Source organism: Populus alba, chromosome 3 (genome assembly GCF_005239225.2).
Source record: "Populus alba chromosome 3, ASM523922v2, whole genome shotgun sequence".
Taxonomy (NCBI): domain Eukaryota; kingdom Viridiplantae; phylum Streptophyta; class Magnoliopsida; order Malpighiales; family Salicaceae; genus Populus; species Populus alba.
Genome location: NC_133286.1, coordinates 20,153,772 through 20,168,684, shown reverse-complemented (window position 1 = coordinate 20,168,684; position 14,913 = coordinate 20,153,772). Strand labels below are relative to the sequence as shown.

The following is a 14,913-nucleotide window of genomic DNA, read 5'->3' as shown; positions in this document are numbered from 1 at the left end:
AAAAATTGGGTAGCAACATCATGCTCCAATCATTATTAACTTAACAGCGGAGGGAACCCCGGATAATAGGTCTCCCAGTTTCATGGACCAGGACAAGCTCTTGGCTTTGGAAGAAAGATTAAGGGTAGTTGAGGGTAATGACTGGTTTGACCCTATGCGAGTCGCTGAAGTATGTCTGGTACTAAACATCGTGGTGCCAAAAGATTTTAGGATACCAGAATTCATCAAGTACACCGGTTCGGAATGCCCAAACACTCACCTTCGATCCTACTATAATAAAATGACAGAAGTAATCCGCGATGATAAACTGTTAATTTATTTCTATCAGGATAGCCTCGCAGGATCCGCTTTGAGATGGTACATGAGGTTAGATAGTGCTAGGATCAGGAGCTGGAGAGACTTGGTGGAAGCTTTCCTTAAGCAGTACAAGTTTAACTTGGAAATTGCTCCTGATCGAACAAGTCTAATGTCAATAGAGAAAAGGAGCCAAGAGTCCGTAAGGGCCTATGCACAAAGGTGGAGGGATGAGACAATGCATGTCCAACCCCCTTTAATAGAAACAGAGATGGTAAATTTGTTTGCCAATACCTTAAAGGCATCATATTATGAGCATTTAATGGGTAGCTTAACTCAGCATTTCTATGATGTTGTACGCATAGTGAAAAGAATAGAGTAAGGGATTAAAGCTGAACACATAGCTAAGCCATTGCAGATGAAGGGTTTTATTGGAAGAAGAATAGAGCTAGGTGGCTCCAGCCTCAAGGGGCATGCCTCCAACCAGAAGCATATGGCATGCAAGTTGCAGCCTTACCATGCCCCAACCAAACAATACAATCTACAATAAAAATACTCATATTCTACAGCACCCGTGTTACAGTTTAGAATAATATAATTTATAATGAAAGCAATTACAATACATAATAACTCACGCTATAATAAAACACTGATGATAAGGTGTAGTTATAGTAAATTCCATCACTCGTTTGCAATGTTTCTTCATTCTCATGCACAAGGGAGGGATTCTCCCTGACATTTCGAAGGCTAACTTGGGATTCATTGTTGGACCAAGAAGCATCAAAGGCCCTTGATGATGGTCTCTCATTTGGTCTACGATATCAGCAGGCCAACAAACAGCACCTACGAAATTCCATTAACGCATTAGAAGACTTTCCACACGTCTTTAAGACCGTGGGTAGACATTCCAATAATAATTAAGTAATAAAAATGAAGCCAAGAATCATGGCTTTTCTATGCGCTCCATTATGGTCGACGGTTTCCAATTCCAAGCAATCCCAAATCAACCACTCGTTAGAAAAAGAAAAGAAAAGAAAATATGATTGTCTACCCCATCAAGTTAAAGTTAAACCACGAAAATCAGCTTAGAAAGTTTACAATCAATTAAATTTTCTGAAAGCACGTGATGGATAAAGAACTTTTTTTTAGCCCCAAATCCATAATGTTCATGTGCTCTAAAATTTTTGCCCATTTCCAAATATTTTTTATGGGCTTATATTGCATGCTTAATATTTTTTTGTGGACTTATATTCACTATCTGAACCTAACTCTCCAGAAATTTGTCTTGGTTTATTTTTTAATTTCAAAAACATGTATTGAGTCTTTTTGTTTTATATATTCATTAATACTTGTGAAAAATATATTATTTTTTTTATTAATACTTATTAATGTTTATATAAGAGATATTTGTCCAGCATAATTATTGTCATAATAAAATTACTCTTTAGCCCCTCTATAAAAAAAAGAAAAAAACAAGGTTCAAAAGCTATAAATATCACTTGAACTTCAAAGTAAAAGACAAGTTTTTCTTACATTAAAAATATACAAATTCAAAGCAAAACAACTTAAACTTTAGAATTTGAAACTTTTTAAATATATTTATCACTTATTTTTTCTATAAAATTATTAATTTTACCATCAAAGATCCTTAAACATCAGAAAAGAGGATTTTTTTTTTTTTTTTTTGCATGTATAAGCATTCAACAAGAAAATTTACCTTACCATTGGAGAAAGAAAGTACTATTTAACAAAACAATTAAAAAACTATTTTATAAATACATTCGATTTTAACACTTCATCAACAAGCAAGAATTTTAAGAGATTTCGTGAATCTATTAATGAAGTCTCTAGGATGAAATTTGTTATAATGCATATACTATAAATATAGAAAAAATAAAAAGAATTGTGTCTGATCTGATAAAAATATTTTTTTATTATTTCTGTCTTTTTTATTAAATAATTTTTAATAATTATGGATTAATTATGGTAAAATGAGAAATCATATGCATGTTTTTTTTTTTTTTTTTTTATCAACTTGTAATTCCACAACGGAATTAAAGCTGTTAAAAATACCTGCAATAATATCAGCTTCACCGTTAATATACTTGGAGATACTATGCACAACCACATCTGCCCCAAGCTTTGCCGGGGAGAGAATCATTGGAGCAAAAGTATTGTCCACCACCCCCTTTACCCCTTTTTATTAGTTAAGTTGTTCAGATATCAATAACAACACAGTCAAATACCTCAATGAATATATGCTATGAATTTACTGACATATGCATGAAACCTTACAAGAATATTAGGGTTTATGTCACTTTAGGTATATAATTATGTCATAAATAGAGTCAAGAAGCAATTTTGACACCTCCGATTTCATACTCACAATGTTTTAGAAGAAATGCCTTTTAAACTTTGTAAAACTGAACCAATATTTCATGATTTTCATGATCATAACGTTGACCACCTTTTTTATAAGATTTTAGTTCTCATGTCATCATTTAATGGATAATTCAACAAATCCCTACCAAAATAAAACGAGACACCTGAGGTGCGTATTGTAATTAAAGCTGAGATACTCATTGTGAAAGTTAAAACTGCATACGCTTAATTAATATATTATTATCCCTTTATGATAATTATGCATTTGAAGATTATCGTCTCAATTCATATCTCTCATGAGACATGAAATGCTATAACATGAGAGGCAGGCATAAACATGAGAGTGATTGTTTAATTTTCGCAGGATAGATTGAAACCGAAGCTCTGAGCTTGCCGGAAAAAGCCCAGAATTACATTTCTGAATATGCCCTTGTGAACTGGCTCCATTTCTGCTCAAAAGTCCCTACGTATCCGACGGAAAATCTAACCAGCCCCGGTGAAATGCCGGCTCTTTCCTTTTCCTTGGTGTCCAACATGCTATTAGTGCTACTGGAAGAGCAAGACATGAGGGTCTCGTAATAGCCCAAGCTAACGCCCATGAACCCAAATTTGGAGTTGTTTTGCAATTTGTCCATCAAGCGATAGGCCCTTCCTTCAGTTTTCATGTCAATGCAGAAAACCCCACCGAATCCATAATCCTTATTAGACATGGACTTCAAGAGACTGTGCTGTGGATGCTCTTTAAGCCCTGGGTATAAGACATCTAGGTTAGGGTCCAGTTCCTTCATCTTGGTGACATACTTCATTGCTCGTTTGCAATGCTTCTTCATCCTCATGCTCAGGTGAGGGATTCTCCCTGATATCTCGAAGGCTAGCTTGGGATTCATTGTTGGGCCAAGAAGCATGAAAGGCCCTTCATGAGGGTCTCTCATTTGGTCCACTATATCAGCAGGCCCACAAACAGCACCTATGAATTTCCATGAAAGCATTAGAATACTTTTTTCCCTTTCTTTCACACATCTTTAAGACTGTGGATAGGCATTCTAATAATAATCCAAGAATCATACTTTTCTATGCCCTCCATTCAAGATAAGAGTTCCTGTTCATGCTTGTCAGTTCCCAATTCCAAGCTATCCCCCCCAACCACTAGTTTAGATAAAGAAAATAAAAAACCCTTGCTCTTGCCATCTCCATCAAGTTAAACCACGAAAATCAGCTAGGAACTTTAAAATCAATTACAATTTCTGAAAACAAGAATTTTAAGAGATTCTGTGAATCAATTGATGAAGTTTCAATTCCATAAATCCATTATGTCCTAAGGGTGCACCTTTAATCGTGTTGTTAAAATGAGAAATCCTGCGCATATATATATTTTTTTTTTCTAACTGTAAGGAAATATCAAATCATCAAAAAGCATGTAATTCCACCACGGAATTAAAGCTATTAAAGAGTACCTGCAATAATATCAGCTTCACCACTAATATACTTGGAGATGCTATGCACAACCACATCTGCCCCAAGCTTTGCCGGGGAGAGAATCATTGGAGCAAAAGTATTGTCCACCACCACCTTGACCCCTTTTGCGTGTGCTATTTTGCTCAATTCAGGGATGTTTGCGACAATCAAAGTTGGGTTCGAGATGGATTCAAAGTACAACACGCTGGTCTTTCCTTCGATCATTGCTTTATCAACCTCCTCGAGATCAACAATGTCCACAAACGTTGTTGTTATGTTGCATTTCTGTGGTAAGAAATGGGTTAACAAGGCGTGACTTCCACCATAGAGAGTCTTCGCTGCCACCACATGCCCACCAGTGTTGCAAAGCTGCAGGAACACTGATGATATCGCAGACATACCTGAAAACGAAGAGTCGGTAACAATACTCGTAACTTTAAGCCCTCCATGTACATCGCTCCGATCCATCAAATCAAAGAAATAAATAAATCTTACCACTAGCAGTGCAATAGGCAGTCTCAGTTCCTTCCATGGCAGCGATCTGACGGCCAAGGTTTAATATGGTGGGGTTTAAGTGACGGCTATAGATGTAAATCCCGGTCTTGGGACCGACCTCGCCGAGGAACGCACGGTTCATGGCATCGGAATCCTTGAAGGTGAAGGTATTAGAGGCCTCGATGGACATGTTAATACCATTATGTTCACCTAGCTCATGCCGGGCGGCAGCCAAAGCTTCAGCTGGAACTTCTTTCTTGGACTCAATCTCAACGTTAACAGTTTTTCTATCCATAATTAACTAATTCTCGTAGAGATTAATCCTCCTCGGAACTCACCTGAACTCGTGATTTGTATATTAATGTTAGAAAAGACTTTGTTCGGTCTTTATATGATTATGAGCGGAAACAAAATGGGATACGTTACCGCTATCTTTTACACAGAAACCTGCACGTCCATCCTTCTTATGAAGGTGATATAGTCAGTCAAAGTTCAAAACAGCTGACCTATGAGCACTCATGATCCTCTAGTTCATTGAATTGGGGAACCAGATACAGCGACCTTTGACTGGAGAGCAGGGAACGCTTCATCTTTTGTACTTATTGATATTTTTTTAATAAAAAAAATATAAAGAGATTATTAATATTTTTATAATAAATATAAAAATCTAAAGGAAGCTGAATTTTTTTTAATATTTAATGAAGAAATTAAAAAAATAATTAAAAAATAATTATAGTTAACCTAGGTTAAAAGATAAAATTAAAAAAAAAACTCAATTAAAAAAAAACATAAAAAATAATTAATATTAAAGGATATAATTGAAATAAAAAAATATATATTACGAAAAAAATTTTATTATAATAAATAATATTTTGTGAATAGAAATACAATAAAATTCTTATCTCTTTTAATTTTTTTTTTTTGTTAATGATATAAGCTCCTCTTAGTTTCTAAAACTTTTATTAAATTAGCTTAAATGGGTTAACTACATATTTGTTGACTAGCTGCTTTACCTAATTAATTCTAGGTGTCAATCTATAATACGATCAACTTGATCACTTTCAATGGCTGAAGACTTTGGTTTTGGCTGCAAACAATAAACTTTTTTTCAATAAAATCCCTCCACGGAACCTTGCCAACTTGCCCTACTTGAATCGAAGGTTCGATACACATCCCAAAAACCTATCCGCATTATCACGTCTCTTTGTGGACTGTCAAATACTTGTGAGTGTACTGAAGATAAATGTTAAGGGGTAGTTTAGGTATTAATGTTCCGAGTAGCAAAAATATTACACTCTTAACAGTCAATTCTACTTAATAAACTATTAAGTAATTTATCATGCTGGGATCAATTGATAACTATATGATTTATAAATATATAAAAATGTGATTAAATGCATACTAATTAATAAATCATTGGTAATTAATACATAATTATGTATATAAATCTCAACTATTTAGCAAAAGTATTCCTGTATTCTCGCCTCTACGATTGCCAACGTACCTCCTCTCCAGTCAAAAAAGAAGATGTGGAAACTAACACTTGGGACTCAAAATTACATTGACTTTGAATATTCAGGTCTCATTCGTTGACCGGTAGGCTACTGAGTAGAAGTATGAATGGGGTGCTGGCGTAAAACAATTTTCTTTTTTTGCTGGGATTAAATTATTATATTGAGATGAAAATAAAATATACAATAAAAACATGGATGTGGGCACCCGTTTTCAACTGCATCTACCTCCACTTTCAAAACAATTTATTCGTCTAATTAACTCCTTTTAATTTCTTTCAAGTCATAATTAAGAAATTATTCCGGATCTTAATTATTCTTAAACCTGAACTTAGTTTGGTTTTAATAAAAAATAATGGAGGACTAGCATCAAATGCTTTAAAATTCTAGCCTTTTTTTCGTCTAATTAACTCCTTTTTTTTCTTTTGCAACTCACATGCTAAGGAAGACTAGCCTCTCTTCTCACTTTCTAATACCATATGTATGTAATAGTACTATTTACATAAAAAAAAATCTCCATGGGCCCTTGCTTTAAATTTATTCCAAATGTCTTTATGCCAAACTTTTTTCACATGCTTGATCATCGCTTAATTTGGATGCTTGATCATGCTTGGATTTGATTCTTGCCGAGAGAAGCTTGATCACTTATAACCTTGCTTTGAATACATGCTTTATTTGCTGAGGATCTTGATCCCTGAGGGAAACTTGACTTAAAAGAAGCCCTTAGTGTGAGAGAGGTTTTTTTTCCTTTGACATCAAGCTAAAACTAATTAATGTTTACTCACAATCTAGTCAAACCCATTGAATTCTTTTTATTTATTGTGTGTTGAGATAATGGTGTCTAGGGTTTTTGTTCTCGTGAAAATTGTGAAAATTGATGCATTAATTGTCTAAATTTCTTTTATTTATATAGATTGATGTTTTAACTTTAGTTTTTATTAATTAAGTTGTTCAGATATCAATAACAACACAGTCAAATACCTTAATGAATGCACGCTATGAATTTACTGACATATGCATTAAAACATGATATGAAATATAAAACCTTACAGATTAGGGTTTATGTCACTTTAGGTATATTATGTCATAAACTGAGTCAAGAAGCAATTTTTATAACTCCGATTTCACACTCACAATGTTTTAGAAGAAACGTTTTTTTAATTTTATAAGATTTTAGTTTTCATGTCATCATTTAATGAATAATTCAACAAATTAACATACGCCGAGACACTTGAGTAGTTGAGTGTATTGTTATAACGGATGATCGATAAATATTAAAGCTGAGATACTAAGTGAGAAATATGAAACTTCATACGCTTCAATAATATATCATTATCCCTTTATTATAATTATGCATTTGAGAATTATCGTCTCAATTCATATCTCTCATGAGATCTGAAATGCTATAACATGCAAGGCAGGCATAAACATGAGAGTGGTTGTTTAATTTTCGCAGGATAGATTGAAACCGAAGGTCTGAGCTTGCCGGGAAAAAACCCAGAATTACATTTCCGAATATGCCTTGGTGAATTGGCTCCATTTCTGCTCAAAAGTCCCGACGTATCCCACGGAAAATCTGACCAGCCCTGGTGAAATGCCGGCACTTTCCTTTTCCTTGCTGTTCATCATACTATTAGTGCTCCTGGAAGAGCAAGTCATGAGGGTCTCATAATAGCCGAAGCTAACGCCCATGAACCCAAATTTGGTGTTGTTTTGCAATTTGTCCATCAAGCGACAGGCCCTTCCTTCAGTTTTCATGTCAATGCAGAAAACGCCACCGAATCCATAATCCTTATTAGACATGGACTTCAGGAGACTGTGCTGTGGATGCTCTTTAAGCCCGGGGTATAAGACATCTAGGTTAGGGTCCAGTTCCTTCATCTTGGTGACATACTTCATTGCTCGTTTGCAATGTTTCTTCATCCTCATGCTCAGGTGAGGGATTCTCCCCGATATCTCGAAGGCTAGCTTGGGATTCATTGTTGGGCCAAGAAACATCAAAGGCCCTCCGTGAAGGTCTCTCATTTGGTCCACTATATCAGCAGGCCCACAAACCGCACCTACGAAATTCCATGAAAGCATTAGAGTACTTTCTCTCTCTTTGTTTCGCACGTCTTTAAGACTGTGGATAGACATTCCAATATAATCCGAGAATCATACTTTTCTATGCACTCCAGTCAAGATAAGACCCACTGGTTAGATTAAGAAAAGAAAAAACTCTTGCCATCCCCATCAATTTAAACCACGAAAATCAGCTAGATACCTTCGAATCAATTAGAATTTCTGAAAACAATAATTTTTTAGAGATTTTGTGAATCAATTGATGAGGTTTCAATTCCATAAATCCATTTTGTCCTAAGGGTCCACCCTTTAATCGTGTTGTTAAAATGAGAAATCCTATGCTTTTTTTTTTTTTTTTTCTAATAATAAAAAATTTATAATTTCACTACAGTCTTGTTTGATAACGTGGTTGTGGTTATTTTTTAAATAATTTTTTATGTTAAAATACATATTAAAAAAATTATTTTTAAAAAATTATTTTTGACATCAGCACATCAAATAATTTAAAAATACTAAAAATATATTAATTTGAAATTAATAAAAAAATAAAAACAATTTAAATTTTTATAAAAATATTTTAAAACACAAAAACAAACAAAGTAAACTATTAAAGAGTACCTGCGATAATATCAGCTTCACCACTAATATACTTGGAGATGCTATGCACAACCACATCTGCCCCAAGCTTTGCGGGGGAGAGAATCATTGGAGAAAAAGTATTGTCCACCACCACCTTGACCCCTTTTGCATGTGCTAATTTGCTCAATTCAGGGATGTTTGCGACAATCAAAGTTGGGTTCGAGATGGGTTCAAGGTACAACACACTGGTCTTTCCTTCGATCATTGCTTTATCAACCTCCTCGAGATCAACAATGTCCACAAACGTTGTTGTTATGTTGCATTTCTGTGGTAAGAAATGGGTTAACATGGCGTGAGTTCCACCATATATAGTCTTCGCTGCCACCACATGCCCACCAGTGTTGCAAAGCTGCAGGAACACTGATGATATCGCAGACATACCTGCAAACAAAGAGTCAGTAACGATACTTGTAACTTTAAGACCACTATGCATCGCTCCGATCCATCAAATCAAAGAAATAAATAACGCTTACCACTAGCAGTGCAATAGGCAGTCTCAGTTCCTTCCATGGCAGCAATCTGACGGCCAAGGTTTAATGTGGTGGGGTTTAAGTGACGGCTATAGATGTAGATCCCGGTCTTGGGACCGACCTCGCCGAGGAACGCACGGTTCATGGCATCGGAATCCTTGAAGGTGAAGGTATTAGAGGCCTCGATGGACATGTTAATACCATTATGTTCACCTAGCTCATGCCGAGCGGCAGCCAAAGCTTCAGCTGGAACTTCTTTCTTGGACTCGATCTCAACGTTAGCAGTTTTTCCATCCATAACTAATTATCCTAGAGATTAATCGTCCTAGGAACTCTTCCGAACTCGTGACTTGTATATTAATGTTCGAGAAGATTTTGTTGGGTCTTTATATGATTATAATAGGTAACAAAATGGGACTTACCGCTATCTTTCACACAGAACATGCAAGTCCACCCGTCTTGTGATGATCAAGGTGCGTGATATACCGCAGGTTTATTTTATTTTTATAAAAAATATTATAAAAATATAAGATTCAAAAGTGTTGGGTCTAACTATAACACTGGATCCAAAAATAATATTTATAATAATATTTAATTTATCTATTTAAATTTGTATATTTTTTAATCTTTTAAAAAAATATATTTTTTCTTCAATAATAATAATAGTGTTTCTAAATTTATTAATGATGATGATAATAATGATAATAATAATAATAATAATTTTTAATTTTATTTTACCTTCAAATCAAGTTTGTGGTTATTTTTTAATATTGATAATATTTTTTTCCAAATTTATGAATTATTTTATTAATAATATTAATTATAATAGAAATAATAGTATTTATAATACAAACAATTATATTTAGAAACCCAAGAACTTTGTTCTTCACACAGACTCAAGAGAGTTGGGTCATGTCAATACCCATTTGCCTTGGATTATGATGTCAGGACCCATTAGACGGTTGATCCAAGTATATTGGGTTCTATTGTTGAACACAAGAAAATTGGATCCAGACGCTATACCAAAACGACCTAAGTCCTGATGCAGGACCTAAAAGAATTGAGTTCTAAAGCAGGATTCATTAACTTTGGGTAGTGGTGTCAGGACCCATTAGCCTTAGGTTCTGATTAAGGATCCATAGTCCTGTAAGACCCAATTGATTTGAGTCTGCTTTTCTACCACACCCAAACAACTTGAGTAAGGTATTTTTTTCCAACCCCAAGTTTCTTGGGTCTTCAAGAGGATGTCTGACCCAAGTTAATAATAATAATAATAATAATAATAATAATTGATTTTACTTTTCAAATCAAATCTATGTTTTTTTATAGTAATAATATTAATGAATTTAATAATATTTATAATATTAAAAATAATATTAAACTCTCTTGGCTCTAGTTTTTATCTTCAAATCAAATGTATGGTTTTTCTTCAATTATAATAATATATATATTTAAATTTAATAATGATAATGATGATGATGGCGATGATGATGATAATAATAATTTGTTATATTACCCTTCAAATCAAATTTATGATTGTTTTTTAATATTGATAATATATTTTTTAATTTTTTTATTAATATTTATAATTATAATAAAAACAATGATATTTATAATAAAAATAATAGTATTTTTGATATAAATACTTGTAATTATAATAAAAAAAATAATATTTATTATACAAATAATTATATTTAAAAATTTAAAACACAAAATATGGATGGACTTGAGGGAAATGGATAGTGATTGGTAGTCTACTAAGTGGATGTTTGAATGGGATACTGACGAGGAGTCTACTGAGTAAAGGTATGGATGGGGAGGTGCTAGCGTAAAACATAGACTTGAACAAGTCTAACGGGTCAAGAAGCAATTTCCTCTCGGGACTCAAAATTCTGAAAGATCGAAAGCGACTGGGATCACGGAAGGCTAGCGTTATGCTTTACTCTACCTATCGAATCTTCAAAGCGTAAGAACTGAGCTTCTTCTCAATTTTCTTTTTTGCAGGGATTAAATTATTATATTGAGATGAAAATAAAATATACAATAAAAATATGGATGTGGGCGCACGTTTTTCACTACATCTATCTTTTTTCTCCACTTTCAAACCAATTTATTCGTCTAATTAACTCCTTTTTCTTTCAAGTCATAATGAAGAAATTATTCTGGATCTTAATTATTCCTAAACCCGAACTTAGTTTGGTTTTAATAAAAAAAAAATAAAGGAAGGAGAGACTTGTTCTTATAAAATTGAGTCAGAACTTGAGTTGGCTTTTTTTTTTTTTTTCTCGTTGTTTTATTTTTTTTTGCTCCACCTTATGATCCAAACTTTATTTTAGATCAATCCCGAGATTAGTTTCTATTACTATGAAAAAAACCTTATGAATATGAGATTTCAAGATGTACTACTACTAACTTTAGAATGTGGAATAAACTACAAGAAATCTTGTTATAAAAATAATTCAATTAATAAATACTATCTTAGAATATAATTCACAATTTCAAATCCTCTGATTAAAATTGGAATTTGCATCAAAGCTTTGGATTTTTTTCTTAAGGTGCTATTGGTACATAGAATCAGTCAGATGTCACAATCCTTTCTCTTTTTTCTTTTACAACTCAAATGCTAAGGAAGACAAAACATTTCCATGGGCCCTTGCTTTAAATTTATTCCAAATGTCTTTATGCTAAACTTTTTTCACATGCTTGAATGCTTGACCATCGCTTAATTTGGATGCTTGATCATGCTTGGATTTGATTCTTGCCGAGAGAAGCTTGATCACTTGTAACCTTGCTTTGAATACATGCTTTATTTGCTGAGGATCTTGATCCCTGAGGGAAGCTTGACTTAGAAGAAGCCCTTAGTGTGAGAGAGGTTTTTTTTTTCCCTTTGACATCAAGCTAAAACTAATGTTTACTCACAATCTAGTCAAACCCATTGAATTCTTTTTATTTATTGTGTGTTGAGATAATGGTGTCTAGGGTTTTTTTTTTTTCTCATGAAAATTGATGTATTAAGTGTCTAAATTTCTTTCATTTATATAGATGGATGTTTTAACTTTAGTTTTTATTAATTAAGTTGTTCAGATATCAATAACAACACAGTCAAATACCTTAATGAATGTACGCCATGAATTTACTGACATATGCATTAAAACATGATGTGAAATATAAAACCTTACAGATTAGGGTTTATGTCACTTTAGGTATATTATTTCATAAACTGAGTCAAGAAGCAATTTTTATAACTCCGATTTCACACTCACAATGTTTTAGAAGAAACGTTTTATTTTATTTTATAAGATTTAGTTTTCATGTCATCATTTAATGAATAATTCAACAAATTAACATACGCCGAGACACTTGAGTGTATTGTTATAACGGATGATCGATAAATATTAAAGCTGAGATACTCAGTGTGAAATATGAAACTTCATACGCTTCAATAATATATCATTATCCCTTTATTATAATTATGCATTTGAGAATTATCGTCTCAATTCATATCTCTCATGAGATCTGAAATGCTATAACATGCAAGGCAGGCATAAACATGAGAGTGATTGTTTAATTTTCGCAGGACAGATTGAAACCGAAGGTCCGAGCTTGCCGGAAAAAAACCCAGAATTACATTTCCGAATATGCACCGGTGAATTGGCTCCATTTCTGCTCAAAAGTCCCGACGTATCCCACGGAAAATCTGACCAGCCCTGGTGAAATGCCAAAGCTTCATCTGGAACTTTTTTCTTGTACTCGATCTCAACGTTAACATTTTTTCCATCCATAACTAATTATCCTAGAGATTAATCGTCCTAGGAACTCTTCCGAACTCGTGACTTGTATATTAATGTTAGAGAAGATTTTGTTTGGTCTTTATATGATTATAATAGGAAACAAAATGGGACTTACCGCTATCTTTCACACAGAACATGCTAGTCCACCCGTCTGGTGATGGTGATCAATGTGCGAGATACACCGCAGGTTTATTTTTATTTTTATAAAAAATATTATAAAAATCTAAGACTAAAAAATGTTAGGTATGACTGTAAGACCGGATCTAAAAATAATATTAATAATAATATTTAACTTATTTGTTTAAATTTGTATATTTTTTAATCTTTAAAAAATTTATAGTTTTTCTTTAATAATAATAATAATAGTGTTTCTAAATTTATTAATGATAATAATAATAATAATAATTTTTAATTTTACTTTACCTTCAAATCAAGTTTGTGGTTAATGTTTTTCAATATTGATAATATTTTTTATCAAATTTATGAATTACTTTATTAATAATATTAATTACAATAAAAATAATAATATTTATAATACAAATAATAATATTTTTGATATTAATACTTTTAATTATAATAAAAAATTATAATATTTATAATACAAACAATTTTATTTAAAAACCCAAGAACTTTGGGTCTTGGCGCGGATCCAAGAGAATTGGGTCATATCGATGACCCATTTGCCTTGGGTCGTGACGTTAGAACCCATTAGAGAGCTAACCCAACTATACTGGGTACTGATGTTAAACATGAGAAAATTGGTTTCGGACACCGTACCAAAATTACCTGGGTCCTTATGCAAAACCCTAAAGAATTGAGTTCTAACGCAGGATCCATTAACTTTGGGTAGTGGTATCATTACCCATTAGCCTTAGGTCCTGATTAAGGACCATAGTCCTGTAAGATCCAATTGATTTAGGTCTGTGCTCCTACCACACCCAAGCAACTTGAGTGAGGTGTTCCTTTCCAGCCCCAAGTTTCTTAGGTTTTCTAGGAGATGTCTGACCCAAGTTAATAATAATAATAATAATTGATTTTACCCTTTAAATCAATTCTATTTTTTTATATAATAATAATATTTATTGAAATTTAATAATATTTATAGTATTAAAAATAATATTAAACTCTCTTGGCTCAAGTTTTTATATTCAAATCAAATGTATGGTTTTTCTTCAATAACAATAATATTTTTTAAAATTTATTAATGATAATGATGGTGATGATGATGATGATGATGATGATGATGATGAATTGTTATTTTACCCTACAAATCAAATCTATAATTGTTTTTTAATATTGATAATAATTTTTTTAATTTTTTTATTAATAATATTAATTATAATAAAAACAATGATATTTATAACACAAATAATACTATTTTTAATATTAATACTTTTAATTATAATAAAAATAATTATATTTATAATACAAATAATTATATTTAAAAATTTAAAACACAAAATATGGATGGACCTAAGAGAAATGGATAGTGATTGGTAGTCTACTAAGTGGATGTTTGAATGGGATACTGACGAGGAGTCTACTGAGTGAAGGTATGAATGGGGAGGTGCTAGCGTAAAACATAGACTTGAACAAGTCTAACGGGTCAAGAAGCAATTTCCTCTCAGGACTCAAAATTCAATTTTCTTTTTTGCTGGGATTAAATTATTATATTGAGATGAAAATAAAATATACAATAAAAACATGGATGTGGGCACCCGTTTTCCACTGCATCTATCTTTTTTCTCCACTTTCAAACCAATTTATTCGTCTAATTAACTCCTTTTTCTTTCAAGTCATAATTAAGAAATTATT

The 14,913-nt window shown here is 32.7% G+C and overlaps 2 protein-coding genes across 2 annotated transcripts; both read right to left on the bottom strand.

Moving 5' to 3' along the window:
• Window positions 1-2,876: 2,876 nt before the first annotated feature.
• Window positions 2,877-5,067, bottom strand: LOC118054700 (methionine gamma-lyase). Its single transcript, XM_035066371.2, has 3 exons — window positions 4,627-5,067; window positions 4,131-4,532; window positions 2,877-3,643 (listed from the first exon to the last, which is right to left on the bottom strand). The coding sequence occupies exons 1-3, from the start codon at window positions 4,919-4,921 to the stop codon at window positions 3,087-3,089; spliced, it is 1,254 nt and encodes a 417-aa protein (XP_034922262.1). The 5' UTR covers window positions 4,922-5,067; the 3' UTR covers window positions 2,877-3,086.
• Window positions 5,068-7,454: 2,387 nt separating this feature from the next.
• Window positions 7,455-9,712, bottom strand: LOC118054701 (methionine gamma-lyase). Its single transcript, XM_035066372.2, has 3 exons — window positions 9,311-9,712; window positions 8,817-9,218; window positions 7,455-8,197 (listed from the first exon to the last, which is right to left on the bottom strand). The coding sequence occupies exons 1-3, from the start codon at window positions 9,603-9,605 to the stop codon at window positions 7,641-7,643; spliced, it is 1,254 nt and encodes a 417-aa protein (XP_034922263.1). The 5' UTR covers window positions 9,606-9,712; the 3' UTR covers window positions 7,455-7,640.
• Between the last annotated feature and the right edge of the window lie 5,201 nt (window positions 9,713-14,913).

Excerpts from the sequence above, each read along its gene's own strand:
- LOC118054700 (XM_035066371.2), bottom strand. The coding sequence starts at position 4,921 with ATGGATAGAAAAACTGTTAACGTTGAGATTGAGTCCAAGAAAGAAGTT. Across the intron at positions 4,533-4,626 it reads TGCCTATTGCACTGCTAGTG|GTATGTCTGCGATATCATCA; the intron begins GTAAGATTTATT and ends CTTCGTTTTCAG. Across the intron at positions 3,644-4,130 it reads TGAAGCTGATATTATTGCAG|GTGCTGTTTGTGGGCCTGCT; the intron begins GTACTCTTTAAT and ends GGAAATTCATAG.
- LOC118054701 (XM_035066372.2), bottom strand. The coding sequence starts at position 9,605 with ATGGATGGAAAAACTGCTAACGTTGAGATCGAGTCCAAGAAAGAAGTT. Across the intron at positions 9,219-9,310 it reads TGCCTATTGCACTGCTAGTG|GTATGTCTGCGATATCATCA; the intron begins GTAAGCGTTATT and ends CTTTGTTTGCAG. Across the intron at positions 8,198-8,816 it reads TGAAGCTGATATTATCGCAG|GTGCGGTTTGTGGGCCTGCT; the intron begins GTACTCTTTAAT and ends GGAATTTCGTAG.